Below are 27,331 nucleotides of genomic sequence, written 5' to 3' on the forward strand. Positions count from 1 at the left end.
CTCCTATTTTGGCATGTTTATTCACTGTTGCTTTTCTATTGCTGCTCTAACAAATTACCACATTTGTGGTTTACAACTAGACAAACTTACTGTCTTATAGTTGTGAGGGTCAGAAGTCCAACACAAGTTTAACTAGGCTCAAGTCAAGATGTTGGCAGGATTACCTTATAGAGGCACTTGAGGAGACCTATTCTCTGCCTTTTGCAGTTTCCAGAGACCATGCACATTCTTTGGCTTGTTTCCCTTTCTCCATCTTCAAAGCCAACAATGTTACATTTCTCTTCTTCCACTGTCATATCTCATTCTTTGACTCTGATACCCCTGCCTCACTCTTACAAGGACCCTTGTGATTATTTTGGGCCCACCTGGACAATCCAGGACTATCTTAAGATGCTTAACTTAATCATACTCACAAGGTTCTGAGGATGAATCTTTGGGGGGCCATAATACTCCCCACCTGGTCCACTCAACATTTCATCAAATGAAGCAACGGTTAAAAGCCAACATCTGATGGCAACCCACTCCAGTATTCTTGCCTGGGAAATCCCATGGACACAGGAGTATGGTGGGCTACAGTCCATGGGGTTGCAAAAGAGTCGAACATGACTTAGCAACCGAGCACACACACGGATGTGTACAAGTTTTGAAGGATTCTGTGGTTATTTCTTAATAGTGTCACATACTCATTGAAATAATTAAATATTTAAAAAAGCCAACATCTGGCTTTTAATAAATATCCTAGTGTTCTACCCAAAAATTCACTTCAAGTTATTACTTTTTCAGAGAGCTCTCCCCTCTTCCTCCAACAAATGTATTAGAAAAATGCCTACTACATGTGTCAGTTACCTATGGCCTTGAGTAAACTAATAGTAATTGGAAAATGTATGTAATAATAAACTATTAAAATGCTAGAGAATGTCATTATTTACTTTTCAGCATAAAGGGTAAAATTACTAATAGGGGGTTGAGCTAAATTTGAAAGATTATCTGAAATGGTACTCTCATGTTTCTGGCTGACATCTATGGTAACAAAACCAAAATGCAGGCGAGTAATTGAAGGATAATTTATATATGAGAAGTAATTTTGGTCTACTAATTCATGATTTTTTAAAAAATATTACTTAATAAATCTTGCCTATACTTCTATAACAATGACAAAAGTAGATTTTAATAGTTTTATTGAGGTATGATTGACATGCAATAAACTTCACATATATAAAATACACAACTTGGTATGTTTTAATATATATGATGTCATATGATGAAAGCATCACCACGAGCAAAACAGTGAACATACCTATCACTCTCAAAGTTTCCTTTTACCCCATTGTAATCTGTCTGCCTTCCTTGCCTCCTCTACTCCCAACCATTCATCTGCTTTCTATTGCTATATATTACCATCCAGTTCCTGGAATTTTATATGAATGTAATAATCTATATATACTCTCTCTTTGGTCTGGCTTCTTTCACTTATCAGAATTACTTTGACATGCCACCATATTATAGCATGTATCAACAGTTCATTCCCTTTTATTGCTCAGTAGTATTCCATGACATGGACATACCATAGTTGTTTATCCATTCATCTATTGACAGACGTTTAGATTGTTTCTATTTTTTTATTATAAATAAAAGTGTTATTGAATGTTCATTTATATTCACATTACACACATTTACATTATGTCTTTTAATGGTACATGCTTTCATTTCTCTTGGGTAAAATTACCTAGAAGTTGAACAGCTGGATCACTGGATCATGTGTTTAATTTTTTAAGAAATTGCCAAAGTGTTTTATAAGGAGGTTGTACCATTTTACAATCCTACTAGCAGTATATGAAAACACATTCAACTTTTAAAAGTTTAAAAACATCTCATGATCAATGCTTGAACACTTCTGGTATATAAGATGTGCATCAGGTGCTGAAGAAGTTATCTGGGCGTTTAAGGAACTTGTGTCACATTAGCAGGGAATATTACATATACTTATAGAAATAATACACTGTGCAAACATAAGTGTCAGGTGTGTGGTGAGTTCAGATATTGAATTTGAGATGAGTCTGTGAGCTACAGTGATGAGAGAGAGATGACTAGATGAGGCAGGATTCAGTTGGTATGATTACAATACTGGCAGAAAAGAGGCCCGGGCAAATTTGTTAGGTCGACATAGTTTCGAAGCATTTTTGCTCATACGAACTAGCCACTGCTTCCATTACAGCCACTTGCCTCCTAGAGGTACCTGTTGGGATTTCTGTTATTGCTACATACCTATTCATGTCAAAAAGAGTGGCTTAATGGAAGATTCCTTTATTCTTTCTCATGTATCTCTGGGTCAACAGGACAGTTTTGTGAATCTCAACCAGCTTGGCTCTATGTCTATTCTCTGCGTCAGTTAGGTGGCTTTGCAAGGTGCTCTGCTCCACCTGGTCTCCTCCAGCCCACTAGTCCAGGCTTCTTATCATGATTTAGGCTGGCCACCACCACATTTTCTTGGCTAAGGCAGAGTCGGGATGGAGTAGAACTGCAAAGCCACTCTGCAAAATGTGTGGGCACATGGATGGGCACAGAATTAGAGCCATTTTTAACACTCTACTGCATCATTAGAGACCAGCTTGTCAACTATCTTTCAATAGTCAATGTAATTGCTTATTTGACCATGTCCTCTAGATACAACAGGTGAGACCAAAAAAGTAAACAAAAAAGTTCCTCTGAGCCAATTCCAAAAAGGACAGTTCTCGGGTTGCCAAGTTTCGGGAAGATTAAAAGCTTTTAAATTAGAAGCTGCATAGTTACCAAAACCAGAGTAGTCAGGGACTGTGCAGTCTAGATAATAGTCCAATGAGACTACAGTCCTAAACAAGCAAATTTCATTTGGCATTTTCTGGCTAAATAAGCACAGACTTCATTTTAGAAAGATTCCCACCCAAAATAATTTAAATTCGGTATAATAGTGTTCCCGTATCTGGTCAAAAACTGTAAAAATATCCCCAGAGGAATTGCACCTGTAACCAAGGTATTACTGTTTTATTAGCAGGTCTCACTCCAGATCCAGCTAGTTGCTCCTCTAAGCTAAGTCACTTCAGTCGTGTCCGACTCTGTGCAACCCCATAGACGGCAGCCCACCAGGCTCCCCCGTCCCTGGGATTCTCCAGCCAAAAACACTAGAGTGGGTTGCCATTTCCTTCTCCAATGCATGAAAGTGAAGTCGCTCAGTCCGACCTTCAGCGACCCCATGGACTGCAGCCCACCAGGCTCCTCCGTCCGTGAGATTTTCCAGGCAAGAGTACTGGAGTGGGGAGCCATTGCCATTGTTGCTCCTCTAGTTTCTAATAAATGAGCCCTCCTCGTCCTTTTTTGACGAAACGATTATCATGGGTCCCAGGAACTTCCTACGTTCCAGAAGAAGCCAAGGCAGGGCAGCTTAACAGTGGATTTCCAGTGCATCTCATGAAAAATAAACCTCCCAAGTGTCGGGAGGTCGGCTTTTTAGCAAACAATGAACCCTCCCAAAGAACGTAACGAATAGTTTCGGATAGTTACCATCTGGGAAGAGAAGGCCTTACCCGGAGAAGGCCAAGCTCGGCCCCGCCCCCAGCACTTGGTTTCACCCCTTGGCCTCCTCCTATTCGCCCGGGCCTCCGGGTCTCACTCTAGTCCCGCCCTTGCCCTCTCGGAGCACCTTTCCCTAGGATAGCTTAGAGACATAGCTTGATGTGCTAACCGCGCGTGGGAATTCACCGCACATGGTACGTCTTGATGTTGATGTTGATTTGATTTTGATCACTTGGTCAGCCAACAATCCAGACCACTTTCCTCTGTCCCGCTCCTTCTCCGGAAGGCGCGCCGGGGGCGGGGCGTTTGCCGCGCCACACTGCGCGTGCGCGCGCTGCCTCGCGCGTCACTCGGCCGCGCCCAGGTTGTCTTTAGCTGTCTCTTTAGGTCCTGGTGGTGGCGGCGGTGGCGGCGGTGGCGGCGGCTGTGGTGGGGGCTGGAGGTCGTCTGGGACAAGTTCCCCCGGGCGCTCCCCCATGGAGGAAGCGGTGCGCACGGCTGCAGCCCTGGATGCTCACACCTCCCACTGGACGGAGACGAAGGCGGTGGCCGCGCGAGCTCAGGAGCGGGTAGCCGGAGCGGCCTGTGTGGGGGTGTGAGCAGAGGTGACCCGGGCCGGATAGCGGAGGGGAAGCCGCGCGGCGGGCCAGCCAACTTCGGTGAGGTCTCCACTTTTCTTCATTTCAGGCAAGCGCGAAGGGGCTAACTGTGGGCAGGCCTGCCCCTCTTGGGTCGGGAAGGACTCCTCAGGGGCGCCTCTTTTCTCTGGAGACACTGAGCCACGCGTGTTCTGAGATGGAAGTAATTTCCCCCGTAATCCAGTAATTCCACCGTGATTTGGATTGCCAATAAATCCCACAGAAACCTTGCCTGGCGTTTTCGGGGCGCTTGTTCATTAAGTTCATTAAAGTAGTTTCATTTTGTTATGAGTTCTAAAAGATTGTTTCAGCTACAACGGAGATATTGACAGTTGAACAAGCCTTAGATGTCGCTGTAACGTTTTGAGCATGGCCTGTTTAATTTCCTAACTTTCATAAAGTCAGTGAACCCTCTCTCGCCATACGACTGAACAAAATTCATTATACCTTTGATTTTGTGTTTGCCTCTTGAATCTCTTTTCTAGATTTTTCAGTTCATTTACTACACGCTATGTTTTAGTTTTGTTTCTAGAAATTCCCTATGTACCATGAACCCAGTTAGTACATTTTTTATTAAAGTACTAACAATAAATATGAGAGAATAGAGATCTTTGTTTCATACCAGTAAGCTGTCTGATGAAGTAGTATGTTATGCTCAGTTGAGTAGGTTTTATGTTAGTTGGTAAGTAAAATGAGTATGGAGGCTAGTAGCTAAATTTAAAAAAGTATTCAGTAACTATTCATTCCTTTTGCTACTTCTGTATTTTCTTCTTTCCAGGCTGGAGCTACTCTGCCAGGGCTTAAAACTTTAAATGAGAATAAAGGGTTTTATTTACGAGGAAATGAGAATGAATAAGTCATCTCTAACCTCTTCCAGCCTTTTATTCATAAGAGACCATATTAAACTTACATGTAAGTTAAAATTTTAATTTATAATTACTGTTGCTAAATAGGATTGGAAAGTTAGGTTCCGTAGTATTTACAGTTACTATGTTTAAAAATAATTAGCCCAAGGAGAGGCTGGAAAAAATTAAAGCAATGGAAACCAAGCAGAAGTAAATAATGAGAACTCTTAGATGTGGGTAGTCTGTATAGAAGTTGAGTCCAGTGGACAGTTAAGTTCCATTTCAGGCTGTGCAACTTTTCTGTGATCCTCTACTTGAGATTTAACCTCTGGGAGGTTTGGTTTCTTTACCTAAAAGGCGGGGGGTAATGATAGCTTTTTCTCATTATTGTGTGGATTATAATTAATGTGTATCAATCACCAGGATTGATAATGTATATCAATCACACCAGTGCCTCCAGAGGTGTTCAGTAAGTGGTAGTTATTACTATTAGGGAGACATAATAATGAGAAACAATTATACTCTTGTGAGGATATTTCTAGTGTATGAAAACAGCTCTCTGTAGTATCCCACCTACCTTCCTTCAGTTTTTGTTGTTTAGTCTCTAAACAACGTTGGACTCTTTTGCTACTGCATGGACTGTAGCCCGCCAGGCTCCCCTGTACATGGTATTTCCCAGGCAAGGATACTAGAGTGGGCTGCCATCTCCTTCTCTAGGGGATCTTTCTGAGCCAGGGGTCGAACCCACATCTTTTGCTAGACAGGCCAATTCTTTACCACTGAGCCACCTGGGAAGCCCTCTGATTCAGTTAGTGCCAGTCATAGTAGCCTTTCTTTTCCTAAGAAACTGTGTGCTTGCTCATGCCTTAGTGCCTTTGCACTTGGTTCTTTCTGTACTTTGTTCTTTTACTATTTCTTTCAAGCCTCTGCTCAATGTTACACATTCTCCAATAGGCCTCCTAACCAGCTTAGTTAAAATAGAAGCCCCTGAACCCAATTACTTTATATTACCCAATATCTTTAAGATTACTCAGTATCTTTAACGTGCTTTACTTCTCACTGTATCATTCACCACCTTCCAAATTAATGTTCTTATTTACCAACAGAAGGTAAGCTCCACAAGGGCAGGGTTTTGGTCTGCTGTATTCACTGTGTATCCATGTTTTTGACATAGTATGTATTCATTTACTGTAAATCAGTTATTTGTTGACTGAGTAAATGAAGTAAGCATACCATTGTCCATAGGGAGCCACAGTGAGGGGGGTATAAATCATGTACATTAGTAATCATAATAGAGGCTGGAAAAATGTCCAAAGAAAGATTCAGAATAAAGGTTAGCACATTCAGAAAAAAATTGGTTTATGGAATTCAAGCAGGGCTTCATTGTGGAGGTGCTTTTTTGAAGTAGGTCTTTAAAGATGAAAGGAATAATGTAAAAAAGATAGAGAGGAGTGAAAGGGATAAGTAAGAATGGCAGCAGCGTGTTGACCGAGGGTGGAGCCATAGTATGTGAAATACAGCATTGGGAAGTAGAGATTTAAAATGCAGGTTTGGAGCAAATGGTGAAAGGTCTTAGATACTGGATTACAAAATTTGGAATTCTTTCTGTAAATAGTGGGTAGCCAGCCACTGGCTGGCTTCTCTCAGAGAGAATCCATCTGGCCCCCTTGGCTGTTGTAGGGTATTTGGGTGATGAAAGATGGTGAAGCCACAGTTCAAACATGAGAAGCAGGCTGGGCATGAAGACTGACCTTCACTGAGAATCTGGTTTGAGTTGCCCCTTGATTGTGTTCCAGCTTGGGGACTAAAAGGAAACTAATGGAAAACGCAAAAGGCTGAGACTGAGGAGACTCGTTTTCTAATCCCAGGGCTGCTGCTTATACCAGCTGCATGAGAAGTTACTTAACATTATCACATGTGAGCTCTTGTGAAACTGAAATGTCAAAAGTGCTGTGACAAGTTTAAAACTGTTAAACAGGTATAATTTTTAAAGTTAGCTAGCTTTGAAATTGATGATGTCATTTTGCAAAGTAAATCTTTTTCTTTTTTTCATGTTTTTTTTTGGGGGGGCGTGGGGTTGTGCTGCAATTTATAAGATCTTTCCCTGTGCAGGGATTGAACCTGGGGCCAGGGCAGTGAAAGCACTGTGTCCTAATCTCTAGACTGCCACGGAATTCCCAAAACAAATCTTATTTCAGGCTTTTCATATAGGTGTTAGAATACCGGTCCGTGTTTTCCTCTTCCTTAAATTGTATGTTCTCGTGCTTTAGGAGGAAGTGGACCAATTTCATAATTTTTTTTCTTTGAGCTGTATTAATTTCATTTTTGACATAATTGCATTTGATGAAAGTTAGCAGTGTAAGTGTTCATAGATATTAGTGAAATCAATTATGAAAATCAAGTGCCTGTTAGAACAAGCTGAAAATTCTAAAAGTTTTTAAAATTTGGAAGTGTGTTTAAAATTTGAATAGTTTATTTTCAGAATTCTTACTTAGCTGTGGAATCCTTGAGGACAGGAACTTTTGGTCATCTTTATAACGCCAGTGCCTGGGACGTGTGCTGCTTAGTATATGTTTATTAAACAGATTGCCACAAAAAAACCGTAACAGTCAGGGGTAGTGGACTGGAACCTTTCACCTGAGTCCCTCTAAGAGGTAAAATGGGCAGGTTACCACCTGGGATTCGTCATTTCTGGTTTGGGAACCTAGTTGAAGTGAAACTTAGCAAGCTTTCTTGTTTAACTATTTTTAAATCTGGCTCGGCCTAAAGCGAATCCTTGAGAAATAAAAAATAATCTCTGTTTCAGGCTCTCCTGGCTGTGATTGACCTTCAGTTATACAGAGTGGGAACAGAACGTTTCCAGGTCTGAGAATAGTGAAGCAGATATTCCTTTCAGGACATTCATGCTGATGTTCATTTTCTTTCTTTTTGTTTTAATTGAGCAAAAAATAATATTTTTATATAAACTATTAGGTAACCTAAATACAACATGGTTTTTAAAATGTTATATGTAGTTGTATTCATAAATGCAATAGTCAAAGGCTATACAACATTAACAACAAATCCAAATGAAGATAGTCTTCTGAATTTCACGCTTCATTGAGCATCAAAACGTACCCATCTTTTAGTCCTATTCTACATTATTCTGTATCCACATTCTTTGCATTAGATTAGACCCCTTAATTTTGTTTCATTTTCTGTGTAACATTCTCCACAGATCTATATCAGTGGCTGCTGCTTTGGGAGTTGAACATCCTTCTGGGTGTTCATTGTTGTCCCCACGTAGCACGGAGGAACTTCTCTGTGCTTGGAAACAGATTCTGACTCATTGCTGTGTAAGTCAAATGAGGTGATTCATTTACTTAGTTTAGTGGCTGAAGGCTACTTTATAGCTTGATGGTGTGCAACTTTTATGTTACTTGGCATCCTTCCCCACCCATGTACACACTGGTGTATTCAGTAAGTGAACAAACACATGCAACAAATAACCTTAATTTCAGAAAAGCTTATGAATCAGATTTGCCAGTATAAGTGAGTGCATTTTTCTGGGGAAACCACCACGAATAACTAGTCATTGTTTTTAAGAAACGTAGAATTTATCTTCAAAGATAGAATAGTAATTGGGAAATAAATTTTATGAACCTGTCTGTAAATAAAATAATTGCACAGGAGAGAAAATGCCTTTGGGCTGTAGGTACTGGACAAGTCTTTGTAGCACAACTTGAAGTGTGACCTGGCCTGAAGTGAAGAGCATCCACTTACATAGTGGAAAGAAGGATGTGAGGGGCTGTGGTATGTCTGGGCAGTGATGACTTGTCTGAAGGGAGCCATGATTCTGTGTTTGGAAATGAATTTGGGATGAGGGATACAGCTCTCCAAAGCCACGTGCATAATAAGATTGACCCAACTGATCAAAAAAATCCTTTTTTGCTTTTGTATGCTTGAAGCTTTCCACAATAAGTCAGTAACAATAAAAAGAAAAGAGGGGAAAAGATTTTAAATAGTATCATGCAACTTTATATAAAATATAGAGAAAATTTATATATAGACATAGTAAACAGTGAACATAAGTAACATAGTAAACAGAGGAACAGTGAACTTTCAGTGATCATAGGATGAAATAAGATTCTGACTTAATGTGTTGGTTTAGTCATCTCTTCTTCACCTGTTGCTGCAGAAGATTTCCTCCCCATCACATAGACACTGGGCACGTGAGACCAGTTTCTTAGACAACAGTTCATTAGTCACTTTGACATGTCTAGGAGGAGCACAGCACATACTACACAGGGCTGCACACGTGCTGCAGAGTAAGGAACCAGGACTTCTGTGAGGCGAGCAGGAGTTTGAGGGGTGCCTCAGTTCCTGCAAGAGGGTGTGATTGGCTTGCTTTAATAATTCTGCAGTCTGTCAAGGCAGTGAAGCTCACTACTCAGGGATAAGCAGGAATTGTGCCTGGTCTCCATGATAAGGAGGGCTGTTTGACTTTGGGATGTATCCATGAAAGCAGAGTAGGGGAGGGCCGAAACTTGTGGTTAGGTCACCCCAGTTTTACCAGGTGTCAAGGCAGCATAATATATTGGATCTTAATTTTAGACCTTATATTACTTGTAACTTGCCATTTAGTGGAAAGTTAATTTTGCTGCTGCTGCTAAGTCGCTTCAGTCGTGTCTGACTCTGTGTGACCCCATAGACAGCAGCCCACCAGGCTCTCCCGTCCCTGGGATTCTCCAGGCAAGAACACTGGAGTGGGTTGCCATTTCCTTCTCCAGTTCATAAAAGTGAAAAGTGAAAGTGAAGTCGCTCAACTTAAGCACTAGTAAATATTAGTAAGTTGGTAGCTACACATTTGGTATTTGAAGGTCAGTTTTATAAAGTCTGAATTTGGATTTGTGAAAATGAAGTTGCTCAGTTGTGTCCGACTCTTTGCGACTCCATGGAAGGTAACATACCAGGCTCCTCAGTCGGTGGGATTTTCCAGGCAAGAATACCGGAGTGAGCTGCCATTTCCTTCTCTAGGGGATCTTCCCAACCCAGGGATCAAACCCGGGTCTCCTGCATTGCAGACAGACGCTTTACCATCTAAGCCACTAGGATTTGTGAGGCTATCCTTATAATGGGATTGGAATTATAGATAAGCTTGGCTTGTTTCTGAGTATGGTCCTTGCAGATAACAAGGTTCTGTTTTATTGATTCTAGGATATTCAGACTCTTGAACTTGTATGGTAATTAAGAACGTTGTTCCATGAACATAGTGGTTAAAGGAGGAGGGGTCATTTCAGTTAGATGACCCTTGCTCATTAGAAGAATATATCTGCCAAGTAGGCTAAAGTGTTTGGTGGTGGCTAGGTTTCTTCACTCTCATTTTCCAGCCATTGTTATTGTTTTCTTTGCATGTTCATTTGTATGTGGTACTATCACTTCCCAGCATACTTTGACAACTTTTCACAGTTTTTCAGTTTATAGGCTATGTTTTACTATGGTTACGTTTTAGAATGCTAAGCGGAATGATGCAGTGGTTTTCTTACTCATAAATAGCCAGCTTTATTTTTCAGAGCCAATCATATGATTCCATTCATCAGTATTCACCCAGATTACATCTGACATATGTTGAGATTGCCGGATAGCTTGGCACACAGGATAAATAAAGGTGACTCTTGTGCAGGAGCCCAGAAGCTGGCCTTCTGCTGAGGGTAACTGAGTCATAAACATGGATAAACAAGTTGTAGGGTATGGTGGGAACCTGTAAACACACTTTTTATTTTGTTATAGTCTTTTTTTTCTTATGGTGATAGAGCAGTTTAACTATAGATTTAGAACTTCTCTTTCATTTTCATATATTTATTAATAAGAAGGAGAAATAAGGGAATTGATTCAAATTAAGCCACTAGATGTGAAAAACTAGCAGAGGGTTTCATTCCTTTGTGTTTAAGAAAATTGTCAAATTTTATTATGCAATTACAGTAAGTACTGTTTTTAAGGTATTTTTTCATACCTGGAAGTTTAGTATTGAAAGTTTTTTTTTTTTTTATTGTATAATTGACCCATAATGCTATGTTCCAAGTACAAAATACAAAAGAAAAAAATTGAACCACTTTTATGTTGGCTCATTGGCTTCAGTTCAGTTCAGTTCAGTCGCTCAGTCGTGTCTGACACTTTGCGACCCTGTGACAGCACGCCAGGCTTCCCTGTCCATCACCATCTTCCAGAGTTTACTCAAACTCACGTCCGTCGAGTCCATGATGCCATCCAGCCATCTCATCCTTCGTCCCCTTCTCCTCCTGCCCCCAATCCCTCCCAGCATCAGAGTCTTTTCCAATGAGTCAACTCTTCGCATGAGGTGGCCAAAATACTGGCGTTTCAGCTTCAGCATTATTCCTTCCAAAGAATACCCAGGGCTGGTGAACTTCAGATGTTCAAGCTGGTTTTAGAAAAGGCAGAGGAACCAGAGATCAAATTGCCAACTTCCGCTGGATCATGGAAAAAGCAAGAGAGTTCCAGAAAAACATCTATTTCTGCTTTATTGACTATGCCAAAGCTTTTGACTGTGTGGATCACAATAAACTTTGGAAAATTCTGAAAGAGATGGGAGTACAGACCACCTGACCTGCCTCTTGAGAAACCTATATGCAGGTCAGGAAGCAACAGTTAGAACTGGACATGGAACAACAGACTGGTTCCAGATAGGAAAAGGAGGACGTCAAGGCTGTGTATTGTCACCCTGCTTATTTAACTTACATGCATAGTACATCATGAGAAACGCTGGGCTGGAAGAAGCAGAAGCTGGAATCAAGATTGCTGGGAGAAATATCAATCACTTCAGATATGCAGATGACACCACCCTTATGGCAGAAAGTGAAGAGGAACTAAAAGCCTCTTGATGAAAGTGGAAGAGGAGAGTGAAAAAGTTGACTTAAAGCTCAACATTCAGAAAACTAAGATCATTTGCTTAAGGATGCAATTAGTTCACTATTTCAGCAGCTTGGGACCTTAGAAATTCATTTCAGGATTAATTATGATATTATTATATGTTATAAAACGATCACCATGATGAACCTAGTTACCATCTTATCACCATAAAGAGATATTACATTGGTATTGACTATGTTCCCCATGTTGTATGTTTCATCTCAGTGATTCATTTATTTGTACCTGAAAGTTTGTACCTCTTAATCTCCCTCACCTATTTCACTTACATCCCAACCCCGTTATAATCTGTCCCTTGTGTGTCTCCCCACTGAAGTCTAAAAGCTATTACCATTTTATCCAAACAGCTGATCATACTGCTTAGTGCACAGAATGTATGTTCAGTAACGCCTGTTTGAGTGGATGGATAAGGCAATTGAGGGGCTAGGAAGATAGGAAATTAAGTTGCTTTAGTTAAAGGCCAGAGACCTGTAACCTGAAGAATGGAAAAATTGGCTGGTCAGTGAAGGTTAATGACTAAGGATCCTGACTGAACTGTAGATTAATTCTGGGATGCAGTTGTTAAATTGTGGGACTAAAAAAATCTCAAGCCATATCAGAAAGTTGGGCTGGCAGTTTGTTATAACCAGTGGTAAACCTTGTAGCTGAGTAAGTGCTTTTTCCTCTGCTTTTCTACCCAATTTAGTTCATTTGCCAGCACAGTTCTGAGTTTTGGCTGTTTTGAAAACACTGTGGTCTTTGGTAAGCCACGCATCCTTTCTGGTCTTACAGCGTGAGTCTTCTAGGTTCCATGGCCCTCCTGTTTTCTAAAAGGGCCGAGAGTACCACACACACACCCTGACAGACATCTGTCTGCTAGACTTCGTTCTCTGCTCTGACAGAATAATGCGACATCTGCTTTCTCCATACACATTCCTGAATGGGCTACATGAGAGAGAAGTTACCATATACTTACATCTACATCGATTTCTAAGAAGAAAATACATGCTTGAGAAAATTTTTTGTTTCTTTGTATAGAGTATTCAAAAAGACACATTTGTAAAATTGGTATGTGTTTTTGTAAACTAGATTTGTGCGTTTTTATGCCTCATTTTCATTCTGAGGAGTTTTTTTTCTTAGGAAAGTTTGTTAACTATGGACTATGCAGCTAAGACAGGAAACATTTTTAAAATAGGAAACCAGAGTTTATAAAATCAATTTTAATATGGTTTTACTTTTTATTTTTCCTCAGTTTTATTGAATTATAGTTGATATGTAACATTGTATTAGTTTAAGGTGTACCACATAGTGTATATATTACAAAATAATTACCACAGTAAGTTTAGTTAACGTTCATCGATGACCACACATAGCTAAATGGGTTTTTATTTTTTTTTTTTGTAATGAGAATTTTTAAGATCTACTGTCTAGCAACATTCACTAGCCTATGCAATAGGCTAGTGTTAACTGTGTCACTTATTAATCTTACAACTGGAAGGTTGTATGTTGTGACCACCTTCACTCCCTTTCCCTACCCCTTAACCCTCACCTTTCAGAGTTTTCTGTTTCTATGAGTTAAGACTTTTTTCTTTTTTGGCTGCACTGCACAGCCTGTAGCATCTCAGTTCCCTGATCAGGGGTTGAACCATTGCCCCCTGCAGTGGAAGCATGGAGTTTTAACCACTGGACTGCCAGGGAAGTCCTAATTTTTAAGTTTAGTTTTATATCACAATCCCATCTTTTTCCATAATTGGAGGGTATATAATTAGATTAGTGCTAAATACAAATGGTAAATATATTTATGTTATTAATAGTAGTAATAAAAAGTATTATTATTTTATGAGAAAAGAAAGAGTAAAATTTTGCAGTGATCGTGCATCCTGTCATTCTGTGAAGATTTCCTTTTGTTTTCCCTCTTTAGATTTGAAGACTGCATCATCCTGCCTCCAGCACCAACAGTTTCTCTGTTCTTGATCAATGTGATTCACAGTAGCTTTTTAAGTAACAAGCGAAATGAGCCAGGGGCATGGAAAGTATGACTTTTATATTGGTCTGGGATTGGCTATGAGTTCCAGTATTTTCATTGGAGGGAGTTTCATTTTGAAAAAAAAAGGCCTTCTGCGACTTGCCAGAAAAGGCTCCATGAGAGCAGGTAAGTTATTTATGCCCTGTGTGATTTTGAAATGGTATCAGTGTGTTCCTTTGTATTGATATTTGGGTTCTTTGACTGTAAAAGACTGTATCTTCATTCCTAGTGACTATATTCAAAACTTTGGACTTTGTAAGAATTGTACATGTTTATAGAGAATCACTTTTGTAATAAGAAAAATAAAAAGTTATCAAAATAAATTAACTACTCACTCTTGCAGTTATTATCAAAGTGGGAATAGGGACCAATACCCAATTAGCATCCAGCCCTTTCTTTAAATTTTGATAGTCTGCAGAGAAGGAAATGAGGTTGTATGGATAGAATCAGAATCTTATCGAAGGCTAGGTTCTTTTGTCAATGATAGTAAAAGTTTGTTTTTTCCTTAGACATTTTCCTTTCTGATCTCAAATTGGCAGGAAAGAGAGCTGGCTTCTTTGGGTTGAAGTGTACTCAGTTGAGTGAAATCCTGATTGGTGGTATAGGTTGATCCCCAGAAACTACTGGCAAGCCATGAGCCCCTGGGAAACGCCTGATGTGATTGAACTCCCTCTAACTTTGGTGTATCCTAACAGCTTCCAGCTTCATGTTGCATTCTGGCCATGTTCTGTCGTTCAGCCTCTGCTTCAGTTTTAGACCCAGTTCTGTTCTCATAGGAAAATCTGCTTTGGCAGTAAAAAAAAAAAAAATTACCTTCTTTCTGTGCCATTTCTATAGCCATACCTAATCAAGCTCTTAAAATAATGACCTCAGTTGGATTTCATGCAGAAAGGAGAAAGTATTGGCATATACTATTTGAACAAGTATATCCTCATTCCTAAGTCACGTACTCACATTTTCCATGTGGATATGCTTATCAAAGGGTTCATTCACATTGACTTTTTCTTTTGAATAGTGGCTTAAGTACTGATTGCTTCCGAATTTTGTTAGTTTGGTCTAGAGGAGAGTGAAGGATGGTCTAGAGGAAAGGGCAGGATGAACATCCTGGAAGCTCCAGACTGTGAGCAGTGCTCAATCTTTTTATGTTCTGGTCAATAAAGGACCCCTTTCTCCAGGGTTACTACCTCATAAGTGGGGCTAACCCACACCGAAATGGCTTCTCCGCTATCTAATTCACTAGAAGTTGGGCTATTTCTGATTGGTTCACGTTGTTTATTGAAGGTAAGTTCACAAAACAAAAGCATGAAGTATGAACTGAAATAGAAGGATTGATTTAACTCATTCACATTGTTGTGATCCTCACATCCCCTTTTTTAAGATAATCATAAAAATATTATCTAAGAATTCCCCTTTGTAATCATGCTTCTACTACTGCTGCTGCTGCTAAGTTGCTTCAGTAGTGTCCGACTCTGTGCGACCCCATAGATGGCAGCCCACCAGGCTCCCCCGTCCCTGGGATTCTCTAGGCAAGAACACTGGAGTGGGTTGCCGTTTCCTTCTCCAATGCATGAAAATGAAAAGTGAAAGTGAAGTCGCTCAGTTGTGTCCCCCCCTTAGCAACCCCATGGACTCCAGCCCACCAGGCTCCTCCGTCCATGGGATTTATCAGGCAAGAGTACTGGAGTGGGGTGCCATTGCCTTCTCTAGTGTAATCATGATGAAACCGTTATTCAATATAGTAATAATAAGCAAATGATATTTTAAAATCTGTCATTACTAATTGTTGTCATAAATACATTGAAGTCTAATAGTCTTCCAAAGACGTGAAATATGTTTTCATTGACAGGTCAAGGTGGCCATGCATATCTCAAAGAATGGTTGTGGTGGGCCGGACTGCTATCAAGTATGTATAGAGGATGTTTCAAGAAAATACTATAGGTGTATATTGAAATATTTATGTATACTATTTTACAGCCTTATATTACCAGAAAATTTTAAAACTTTAAATTCTGGGTTTTTTTGATGAACAAAACTCAAAATATGTAAAATTTAAGCCTGTATAAGTCACTTAACAGTTTAATAGTTTATTTAATTTGGATGTGAAAAATTTTGTCTATCTGATTAAAACATGCCTGACATATATATGTATTTTTAAAAGTTATGCTCAGTTTAAGGTGATTTTGAAAGTGAAAGATCATAGAAAGCATCCTGTTTTTAATTCCTGTCCTTCCATTGATTTTCATTCCAAATTAGAAAGGAGGTATGCATTTGCTAAGACTTCCATGCATACTTTGATGATTTTTATGTATTTATGTATTATTTTTTTGATAGTCAAGAAGTAGGTTTATTAGTGTAGGATGCTTGTGAGGGGTACAAGGGGGCAGGCGAGGGGGCTCTGATGATTGTCTTTTAAAAGGTACATAGAGTGATCCTTGAGACGCTGAGCTTTCAAAATATTCAGGATTGAATTATGTAAATTTTTTTTCTAAGGGCAGTTGAAATAACAGACAGTTTAACTATTCATTCAGCACATACTTCTTGATCATTTATTTTTGTATGTCAGGTGTTCTAGGTGCTGGAGATAGAATAAACAGAATAAAGAGAAAAATTCTTACCCATAGGAGACTTTGCTTTCTAGGTGGACAACAGTAAAGATAAACTGTGTGTTAGTGATAAGTGCTGATGTTTGCTAGTAGTACGTGGAGAAGGGATGTAGTAAAATGAAGGATAGATAGGTTTATATTTTAGTTGAGGGGCCAGGGCAGGCCTCTTTGGAAAGATAATATTTGAGTAAAAGATAAAGGAAGTGGGGGACTGACCATATGGGTATTTGGGTGAAGAACATTTTAAGCAGGAGGAAATAATAAAACATGAAGACAGCGAGCAGGACCATGCCTGGCAGGTTAAAATGTGGTAGGCAGAACCCAAGATAGCCTGCAAAGCTTCTTGCTCCCTGGTAGTCACAACTTTGTATTATCTCCTCTCACACTGAATTAATGCAATATGATCAAGGTATACAACAGAGTTGATGACTTGTGAGTTAAGTCATCAGAGGCATTAAGGTTTTGCCTTGATTGATTGGATTGGTCATTCTGAAGCCAGCTACTGTGCTGGAAGACAGTCACCCTGAGGAGAGGTCCCCAGGCTACACTCAGTGAGCCTGGTCATGTGAGTTACCTTGGATATGAGTCCTCCAGGTTGTGGCAAGGCACAGGCTCCAGATTGTATCTCGACTGCAACCTTTTGAAAGACCCTGATTGAGAAGTATCTGCTGATCAGCAGAAACTATGAGAAATCATTGTCTTGGCCAACAGAAAACATGGCTGACATTTGTTGTTTAAAGCTGCCAGTTTCGGGGGTGCTTTGTTGTACAGCGCTGGATTACTAAAACCTCAGGAACCATTAAAGAGGTAAGGATAGTAAGGGAGTGGGAGTGCAGGGCAGTGGTTGAGGTTAATTTAGGGAAGTAATGAGGGCCTAGATTACATGGGGCTTTGTATGTCACAGAAAAGACTTTGACTTTTATGTTTGATGGGGAATTACTGGAGGCTTGAACAAAGGGGTAACATGTACAGACGCAGGTTTTAATAGGAATTCTTGGGCTGCTGTGTTGAGGCATAGACTGCGTAGGGGCAAAAGCAGAGAAACCGGTAAGAAGCCATTGAAATAATTTGGTAAGAGGTGATAATGGCATGGACCCAGAGTAATGGCAGTTAGTGTGGTGAGAAGTGGTAGCATTCTGGATGTGTTTTGAAGATGAAACTAATAAGATTTGCTGAAAACAAGTTGAAAGACTGGACAGGATATAAAAAAGCATCCTCTTAAAAGCATTAAAGAGCCAACATGATAGTTAAGAATTACGTAGCCAGCATCAGGGAAACGCATAAAGCTCAGGATCAGCTGGAAATACTTCTGCCCTAGAGGTAACTACACTCCATAGCAGGCAGCTTTTGAAAGAGGACTTGTGAACTGCTCTAAGAAGGGTGATACCATTCAGGTGGTGGATATATAGCTGTCATTTATATTTTATTCTGTTTTTCTGAATATTTGAAGTATTACATTATTAATTCTAAACTCTTGAAAATCTTTTAAAATGTGGTATATTTATTTTTTAACTTACTTTTAAATTTTATTTTTAATTGAAAGATAATTGCTTTGCAATATTGTGTTGGTGTCTACCAAACATCAACATGAATCAGCCACAGGTATATTTAAATCCAGGTCTATCAACTACTGTGCATGAAATGGCCCAGTTAAAGACAAAGATTATTCTATTGGATTTATAAAAACAAATAATTAAAAAACTGCATGCCTGTTGTAAGGTAAACTATAAAACATGAGGATATAAAATGGCTGAAAGAGAAGGATGGAAGAACATGCCTAAAGAAACTTCACATTTCTATTATTGTTTTAGAAAAAATATACTTCATAGCAAAACAACACTGGAGATAGAAGACTATTTCTTAAAAACAAAGGGTTCAACTCAGGAGGTTTTATCAGTCCTGACTTTATTTAATAATATGGCCTTGAGGATTTCTCTGGTGGCACAGTGGATAAGAATCTGCCTGCCATTGCAGGGGACATGGGTTTGATCCCTGGTTTGGGAAGATCCCACATGCTGTGGAGCAGTTTAGCTCATATATCAACACCTCCTAAGTCCTTACCCTGTGCTCTGCAACAAGAGGCCACTGCAAGGAGAAACCTGTGCACCACCACAAAGAGCAGCCCCCGTGCACCGAAAACTGAAGAATGTTTGCTCAGGCAAACAGTGAAGACCCAGTACAGCCGTAAATAAATAAAATAACAACATGGCCTTGAAACACAGAACAGCAAGGTGAAATACACAAATCCAAATTCATGTAGTGAGATTTTAATATGACATTGAGCAGTTGATGGGACAGGCAGAGTAAAATTCTTAAGGTGATAGAAAATCTGAACAGCAGATTTAACTTAACTCACTGAACTCAGCAACTTCAGGTCTATATTATTTTCAAGTGCATATGGAATATTGATGCAGATGAACTATTTGATGGACCATAAAGCCAGTCTTGAAATTTTTCAAATAATTTAATTAAGTTTTTCACAGATCATTATCATTATATTAGAAATCAATAACAAAAATATAACATGAAAAATACATGTAGAAGTTTAGAAATACGCTTTTAAACCACAGGTTCGTGGTTCAAAGAAGTCAGAATGGAAATTAGAAAATATTTTAAAAGTATGTTTAATTTAAACAATACTTCAATATGTTGATACAGAATACAAAATATCATAACTTAGGGAATATAACTGAAGTAGAGTAAAATTTATGGTTTCAAATAAATGTAATTGAAAGATGAAGCATCTAGTTGAAGAAAATAGAAAAAGAATTGTAGAATAAACCATAGAAGGAGTAAAGAGAAGAGCTAAAAGTATTTAAATAGAAAAACAAGGCATTAAAGCAACATTTGGGTCAATGCTCAGAATAATGAACTTGACAAACCTGTTGTTGAAACTGATCAAGAAAAGGAAAAGATAGAATAGCTAGGTGATGTAATTAAGGTTTCATAGATATTAACAGGATATTATGAAAAACATCCAATTATCCAATTGATAAAAAACATAGATAAAATTTATGGAAAAGTAAAGTTTATCAGTACTCATGAGGAAATAGAAAACTGGAATACTCCTCTAACTTAACCCAGTTGAAGCTGTAGTTTTAAAACCTTTGCATGTACTAAATCCTGAGCCCAGATGGTTTCATAGGTAAATTACACAGTCATTTAAAGAAGAAATAATTGTTTTAAGAAGTTTCTTAATAATAGAAAAAGGGGGTTCCCTCACTCTTCTTAAAAAGCTAGTATAATCCTAATACCAAAACATGATCAGGACAGAATAAGATGGGAAAAATAAAGTCTAGTCTCATTCACAAACCTATATGTAAAAATCACAAAATAATATGAGCAAGTTAGGTTTGTTCTGCAGATGCAAAATTGGCATAATCTTGGAAAACAAGTCACTGTAATTTACTGTGTTAAATTGAAGGAGAAAAAATATATGATTATCTCAGTAAAATTTAGCTATTCATGACTAAAACCATTTCAAATTAGTAATTTAGGTGAATTAAAGATGATAAGATGATAAAGGATTTCTAAGCCAAAAAAAATGGCAGAACTAACAATTGCTTGGTGCTAAGTCACTTTAGTCATGTTTGACTGCGACCTTGTGGACTGAAGCCCACCAGGTTCCTCTGTCCTTGGGATTCTCCAGGCAAGAATACTGGAGTGGGTTGGCATGCCCTCCTCCAGGGAGTCTTCCCAACCCAGGCATCTCTTCCATCTCCTGCATCAGCGAGTGGGTTCTTTACCACTGGAGCCACCTGGCAAGCCCATAGTAAACACCACAGTGGGGAAATAGCAAAGACTTTTTTTGAAGCTGAGAAAATATTCGTGTTCAAAATATATGAAGGATTACTTAAAATCAATAAGAGAAAACAAATACCCTAATAGACAAACTGGTAAAAAACCCCAAAAAGTGAAGTGAAGTCACTCAGTCATGTCCAACTCTTTGCAACCCCGTGGACTGTTAGCCTACCGGGCTTCTCCATCCATGGGATTCTCCAGGCAAGAATACTGGCGTGGGTTACCATTTCCTTCTCCAGGGGATCTTCCCGACCCAGGGATCGAACACAGGTCTCCTGCATTGGAGGCAGATGCTTTAACCTCTGAGCAACCAGGGAAGCCCTTACTTCACTAAAAGATTTAACTTGGCTAATAAACATATGAAAAAGGGGAATGCAAATTCATAGCATGATAAAATAATCCTGTTTCCCATTAACAGATTAGCAAACGTTGGGGAGAGTGAGAAACAGGAAACTCTCAGACACTACTAGGTGAAATTTAGCATAACCATTTTGGAAAACTAGCCAAGAGTGATTTTATGTGATCACATGTCCCTCCCCTGCTAAAATTCCTCAGTGGCTTTTCAGCTCAGATGAAATCCATTGAGGGACTCACAAAGCTCCCCGCATGCTTGCTTTGTATGAACCACTCAGGCTTCCTTGCTGCTCAGACATGCCAGACATGGTCTTGAGTCAAAATTTTGTACTTGTTCTTCCTGCTTGGGATGTCTCTCCATTTTCCTCACCCACATAACTGCTGGTAAATCCCTCACTCCATATCTGACTGATCAAAACTTTCTATCCAAGCACCCTTGCCTGGCAACATTATCTGCCTGTCACCAGCTCGTCATTCCTTTCCCTTGCTTTGTTTTCTGAACAGCACTTTACTTCATTTGTATGTTTTGTCTGTTTTTGTTCACTAAAATGTCTTAGGTGAGCAGTATCTTTATTGTTCCTCATCCTAGAACATCTGACACATAGGAGCAACCCAAGAATATCTTTTGAATGTAACAGTTGGGTTTTAAAAAAGAAAACAGCTAGTAAAAAAGGCTTTCATATCTGTTTAAGCTGATTTTTTGTCATAGGATATAAATACTATAATTTTAATTTAAAAAACCCATACACAGGGGAATTGCCTGGCAGCCCAGTGATTCAGACTCAGTGCTGTGACTGCCAAGGACCCTGGTTCGATCCCTGGTTGGGGAACTAGGATCCCACAAGCCATGCAGCCCAACCAAGAAAAAAAAAAAACCCACATAGAAATTAGATATTTTCCATTAAAATTATAGGTTTCTATTGTTTCTAATTGGTTTGAATTCTAATGTTGAGAATTTACAGAACCCTTACGAATAACAATTTAAACAGTGTGTTAAAAAATGTATGTGAAATGCAGCCTTTTCTGTTTTGACTAAATATGTTCCTATCTGAACATTTTCTTTTGTTGTCTTTCTCCAAGTGGGAGCTGGCGAGGTGGCCAACTTTGCTGCATATGCCTTTGCACCAGCCACCCTAGTGACTCCGTTAGGAGCACTCAGTGTCCTAGTAAGGTGAGGACCCTGCTCTTCACGTGTAGAAACAGCAGTTAACGTTTCATCTGTAAGGTATTCAGTACCTGCTAATTACACGTGCTCAGTTTAATTTATATTTAAACAACCTTGAGACTTTTTTATGCTGTGTATTAGTTTGCTTTTGAAATGTTATTCTCTGTGCATAGGCCAGCTAACAAGTTGTGGGAGAAAATGCTTTTATGCTTTGTCTTATTTGTGTTTAGAGTCAATACTAGTTCGACTTTAATTGCAGTATTTTAAAATTCCAAGTTGTATTCATTACAGTATTTATCATTTGACATATGTATACTTTGGTAGGTGGTGACTGGTGATGAATAGATCTCTATACCTTGTCTAGAAAGTAATTGATTGGAGCAAGGTTGAAGACTGGCCTGGGACACTTTTTTGGAAGGAACAGTCCAAGACTTGTCCTGTTTCTGTTGTTTTAATCATTAGCCAAAACAGCTAAGCCCATATTGAAGTTTGGATTTTGGCTAGTATTCCCAAAGTTGGTTGACTGATAGGTATTTAACATTAATAGTTAATAAATATTTTTTTAACATTAATAGTTATATAAATCTATATTGCATGCAAAATTATATAATTTTCAAGAAATTGTATAATATATAAAGATACAAGATGCTATTTATGTATTATGTGTAATATTTATTATGGTAATGTCTTTTCTCAGTTTTGTTATGCCATTATTATATTTATAGGTTTATACTTTTTTAAGATTTCAATAAAACTAGCTATAAAATATTAAAACTTGATCATTAATAGGCAAGTTATGTGGAATTAAATGAAAATATATGATGGATTCATCACTCAGTAAGGATAAAGTTGAGCAAATAGGTCCAAATGGACCTAGATTCTTAAATTTGTATCATAGCTCTGTTTATTGTAAAATTTCATATTGATGTCCTACAGTAGAAAGATGGTAACTATTCTGGCTTAGAGTATGATGAAGCAGGTAGTTCCCAGAAACTTCATTTTATGATTGAATGTGCATTTTCTTTACCTTGGCTGAAAGCTAGAATCTTTATAAGCTCAGTGTTTTAGTTTGAGTTCAGTAATTCTTAAGTTGTGTTGATAGTTAAAAATGAGAAAAGTAGCTGACTGTGTAATAATCCTCCATGTTTCCCTCCATTTTAGTGCCATTCTTTCTTCCTACTTTCTAAATGAAAGACTTAATCTTCATGGAAAAATTGGATGTTTGCTAAGTATTCTGGGATCTACAGTTATGGTTATTCATGCTCCAAAAGAAGAAGAGATTGAGACCTTAAATGAAATGTCTCACAAGCTAGGAGATCCAGGTATGACAAAATAAAAGCTTTATTAGTCTTACTGTATTTTACTCTTTTTCAAGAGTAATTTTTATTTCTCTCTGGCTGCGCTGTGTCTTCATTGCTTTGTGTGGTCTTTCTCTAGCTACCTCAGGGTACTTCCTTTTACTTCAGATTTTGACTGCTTTGATTCCTCTCATTTTATTATTGTCTTTGAAGTTTCCCTCTGTCTACGTTGAACTAACAAAGACTTTTTCTGTTTGTTTTGGCCCCTCTCTAATGATCCTTGACTGCCTTGCGAATTGAGCTGGTCAGATTCCCAGCCAAGTTTCCTATCTGGCTTGCTAGCGTCCTAGGATTTGAGTGGGTAAGAGGAGATGGCTACCATCAGACGTATGCCTGACTTCAGCCCCCCATTTTAGTGAGGCCCCCACACACTCAGCTGGTCTGGGGTCCTCCCATACACTGTGGCAAGGGGACCAGTCACTGAGATATTCAGAACTGGGCCGGGATCTGACGTGGTCTCAGTGCTCTTTGAAAAGACTTTAGCCAGGCCTCCTGTTTTTAGTCTCCTCTTCAACCCACTTCTAGAGGTAGTTTGTATCTTCAGAGCATTCTTTGTAGCACACCGAGTCACTTTCTAATTTTTGATCACTGCTGATGTGGGATTCAGCTGTCTTGAATCTGCTGTTATCAGTTATTATCTTCTGATTTTTGGCTTTCATGTTTCTATCATCTCCTTACAAATTCTTATTTTTGTGTTTCCTTCTGTAAAATCATATTACTAGAATTCGAGGAGTTAAAAGATGAAACAACTGCTCTGTTTCCTCATCTTAAAATTGCAAATGACAGTGTCTATATTACAGGGTAGTTGTGAGAATTTAATGACTGAATTGATACAAATTGCTAAGAAAAGTGTCTGACCTGTAGTGCTGCACAGTCACTAGCTATTATCATGTTGGGTTCAAGTCTCCTATCTAACTTGGATCCCGACAGTTATTGTCAGGTTCTCTTATTGATTTTTTTACCCCTGTGGTTGGCCCCTAAATATGTTAAAAATTTGCTCCTGTTAGACAAATGTTCTTTAGCATCTACAAATCATTGAGCATTCAAGGTCATCTCATAATTTCTCTCCACTGGTTTCTGATTCTTCTGATTGTATTATACCTGTTATTGGAATTAGAGCACCCCAGTGGGTGGAAGTGGGGCACAGTGTTCTTGGATGCATGGCTGTGAGTCAGCCTGATACTGTTTTCTTTGATATATATACATTTGACCCTTTAACAACACAGAGGTTAGGGATATGAGAAAACCCACTTACAGCCCATCCTGTATGTCTGAGGTTCCGCATCCACAGGTTCAGCCCTCAGATTGTATTGTACTGTATTTATTGGAAAAATCCATGTATAATTGGATCCATGCAACTCAATCCCATGTTAATTAAGGGATATCTGTATAATTATGAGGCCCAAGATACTACTTTAAAAATGTTAGTAGTATAATAATTTGTGAATATGAAGCGTAATCTTCCAGTGTGTACATTTAACTAAATTATTATGACTGTGTTTTTGCTGGGGCAGCAAAAGCTAATTTTTATTTTAGGACCACACCTTTTCTCCTTCTTATCAAGTACTTAAACATTTAACTAAATATAATTTTTCTTTGCCTCCTCCAGGTTTTGTGGTCTTTGCAACACTTGTGGTCATTGTGTCCTTGATATTAATCTTTGTGGTGGGACCTCGGCATGGACAGACAAACATTCTTGTATATATCACAATCTGCTCTGTAATTGGAGCAGTTTCAGTCTCCTGTGCTAAAGGCCTGGGCATTGCTATCAAAGAGCTGTTTGCTGGAAAACCTGTGCTACAACATCCCCTGACCTGGATCCTGCTGCTGAGCCTTATAGTCTGTGTGAGCACACAGATCAACTACCTAAACAGGGCCCTGGACATATTCAACACTTCTATCGTGACTCCAATATATTATGTGTTCTTCACAACATCAGTTTTAACTTGTTCAGCTATTCTTTTTAAGGAGTGGCAAGATATGCCTGTTGATGATGTCATTGGTACTCTGAGTGGCTTCTTTACAATCATTGTGGGAATATTCTTGTTGCATGCCTTTAAAGACGTCAGCTTTAGTCTCTCAAGTCTGCCTGTGTCTTTTTGGAAAGACGAAAAAGCAGTGAATGGCAGTCTTTCTAGTATGTATGAAGTTCTTAATAATAATGAAGAGAGCTTAACCTGTGGAATTGAACAACACACTGCTGAAAATATCTCCCGAAGAAATGGAAATCTGACAGCTTTTTAGGAAGAAAGATGTAATTAATCTATAACTGTTATAAAAAAGTGAATCTGAGTATCAGAATGTGTCTGAAAAAGCATTGCTCTCAAATGATGATGTTCTCTAGAGACAATCCTTTTTTTTTTTTTTTTTTTTTTAAGGTTTCACTAATTTGGACCAAGAAATTACTTATGTTTAAATGATGACTCAATACATGGCCAATTTCTATTAACACTGTATTATTGTAGAGTTATTTTAAATTTTCCTTCACCAAAATCTAAATGCAGTAATGACAGTTTTAGGTCTATAAAAAGGCTTTTTTTCCCCCACTGGTGATGAAAGTCTGAAATGTACATTTTTCATGCCCATTCTTATCAATCCCTGATCATTTTAAGGCTTTTTGATTAAAACAAAAACAAAACTAACTCAATACATTATCCTGTAATTTATCTTACCTATAAAAATGACTCCTATTTAATGAATTATTTAAATTTTGAACTATGAATTTGAGACACCTAAATTATTAAATGAAGGAAACTTACAAACAAAAAAAGGTAGGAAATCACTGCATGGAAGTACTTCTCAGGCTGGGAGTTGCCACCATGAACATTTGATGGCCTTCCTAGATGACACTTTGTTAAATCAGCACATCCTTTGTCAGACTACAGCCTGGCTGGCTTTCTTCTTCAGTTACTCTAATCCCTTGATGGCTGGACCCTTGATTACCATTTTACATCAGCTCTTGTACTTTTCCATTTATTTTCGTAATGAGTTACATTGTCATTTAGCTCTTCTAACAGCACTGGAAAATAAAGTCAGAAGACTAGGATAAATTCTTAAATTCAGCTCACGTTGAAATAAAACTGAAAAGATCTCAGTCTGAATGTTTAGAACAAACAGGGTGTTTGTAAAACATAATTTCTTTGTAGCACTTATTTTTGCTTAAGAGTTTGGACAACTATTTTGGTTTTGTTAAAATGTCCGTGAAAAAAATGTTTACAGAAAACATCAAACCTGTGCAAAAAATAACAGTGTAATGAACCTCTGTCCAGCTTCAAAACCTGTCATCAGTTGGCCTCAAAAATACAACTCATTCCCACCTAGGTAGGAAGAACTTAGGCCTGTTTCCATTCTGTTGGTCCTGCCCACAGTCACAAAGCTTGGTCTACTGTGTAAGTAGCCACCCATGGGAGGTTCACTGTTCACTGGCCTTACCAGGGCAGAGTTGACATTTTTCCAGGTCTCTGAAACATGTTCCATCTTCCCAATATTTTATTATTGATCTTCTAAGGAGCCTCTGTAGACATTTTTTTCCTAACTGCCTCTCTCCATGTAATTTTAATACCACAGATATACTCTATATTTGTTTATGTACAAAACCGTAACTATATCTGTGTTTTGTACACAACAGATGAAAACCAATTTTCACCCCTTTGGGTGTGATATTGCCCTCATTGAGAATGCAGAGCTTTATAGTAATAAATTTGTAATTATTTAACATCTTACAGCACGTAAAATTATTTAGTTTATAATTAAGTGTTATAAAACTAATGAATTATTTAAATTTACTCATTAGTTTTTCATATTCTATACTTCCATTATAGGGTGAGCACAGATACTACCTCTTAATCTGCAGGAGAATACTGGCCCCAGGGTTATTATTTCACATTACCACAAGCAACATTTTTAGGTTACTTTTTCTAAAATAGTTCTGTTTTATCTTAAGGTTAAACAGTAAAACCAAGTAGTTCACAGACTTTATTTTTGGTGCCATAGATAATGCACCTGGACTTTGCTATTAATATTTTTAAAACCATATAGAAGTTACCATCATGATCTTGTCCCTTCCTTCATGGCTGCAGGTGACCTGGA

The 27,331-nt window shown here is 38.5% G+C and overlaps 1 protein-coding gene and 1 pseudogene across 10 annotated transcripts; one reads left to right on the forward strand and one right to left on the reverse strand.

The window, feature by feature from the left end:
• Positions 1-3,649: 3,649 nt before the first annotated feature.
• NIPA2 (NIPA magnesium transporter 2) lies at positions 3,650-25,889 on the forward strand. 10 transcript variants are annotated; one of them, XM_042243579.2, is made up of 10 exons: positions 3,923-4,208; positions 4,966-5,099; positions 6,829-7,686; positions 7,839-7,895; positions 8,250-8,367; positions 13,857-14,087; positions 15,808-15,864; positions 21,800-21,890; positions 23,046-23,206; positions 24,852-25,889. In XM_042243579.2, exons 6-10 carry the CDS (start codon positions 13,949-13,951, stop codon positions 25,484-25,486), a joined length of 1,083 nt encoding a protein of 360 aa, XP_042099513.1. In that variant the 5' UTR covers positions 3,923-4,208; positions 4,966-5,099; positions 6,829-7,686; positions 7,839-7,895; positions 8,250-8,367; positions 13,857-13,948; the 3' UTR covers positions 25,487-25,889. The 10 variants fall into 10 exon arrangements, with proteins under 10 accessions (XP_060265575.1, XP_042099513.1, XP_042099512.1 ...); XM_042243578.2 differs by having other exon boundaries at positions 6,829-7,010; positions 7,515-7,895; XM_042243582.2 differs by lacking the exon at positions 6,829-7,686.
• Positions 7,983-8,302, reverse strand: LOC121818683 (DNA-directed RNA polymerases I, II, and III subunit RPABC4-like; annotated as a pseudogene).
• Positions 25,890-27,331: the final 1,442 nt, after the last annotated feature.

The sequence above is a fragment of the Ovis aries genome, chromosome 2 (genome assembly GCF_016772045.2).
Source record: "Ovis aries strain OAR_USU_Benz2616 breed Rambouillet chromosome 2, ARS-UI_Ramb_v3.0, whole genome shotgun sequence".
Classification (NCBI taxonomy): Eukaryota; Metazoa; Chordata; class Mammalia; order Artiodactyla; family Bovidae; genus Ovis; species Ovis aries.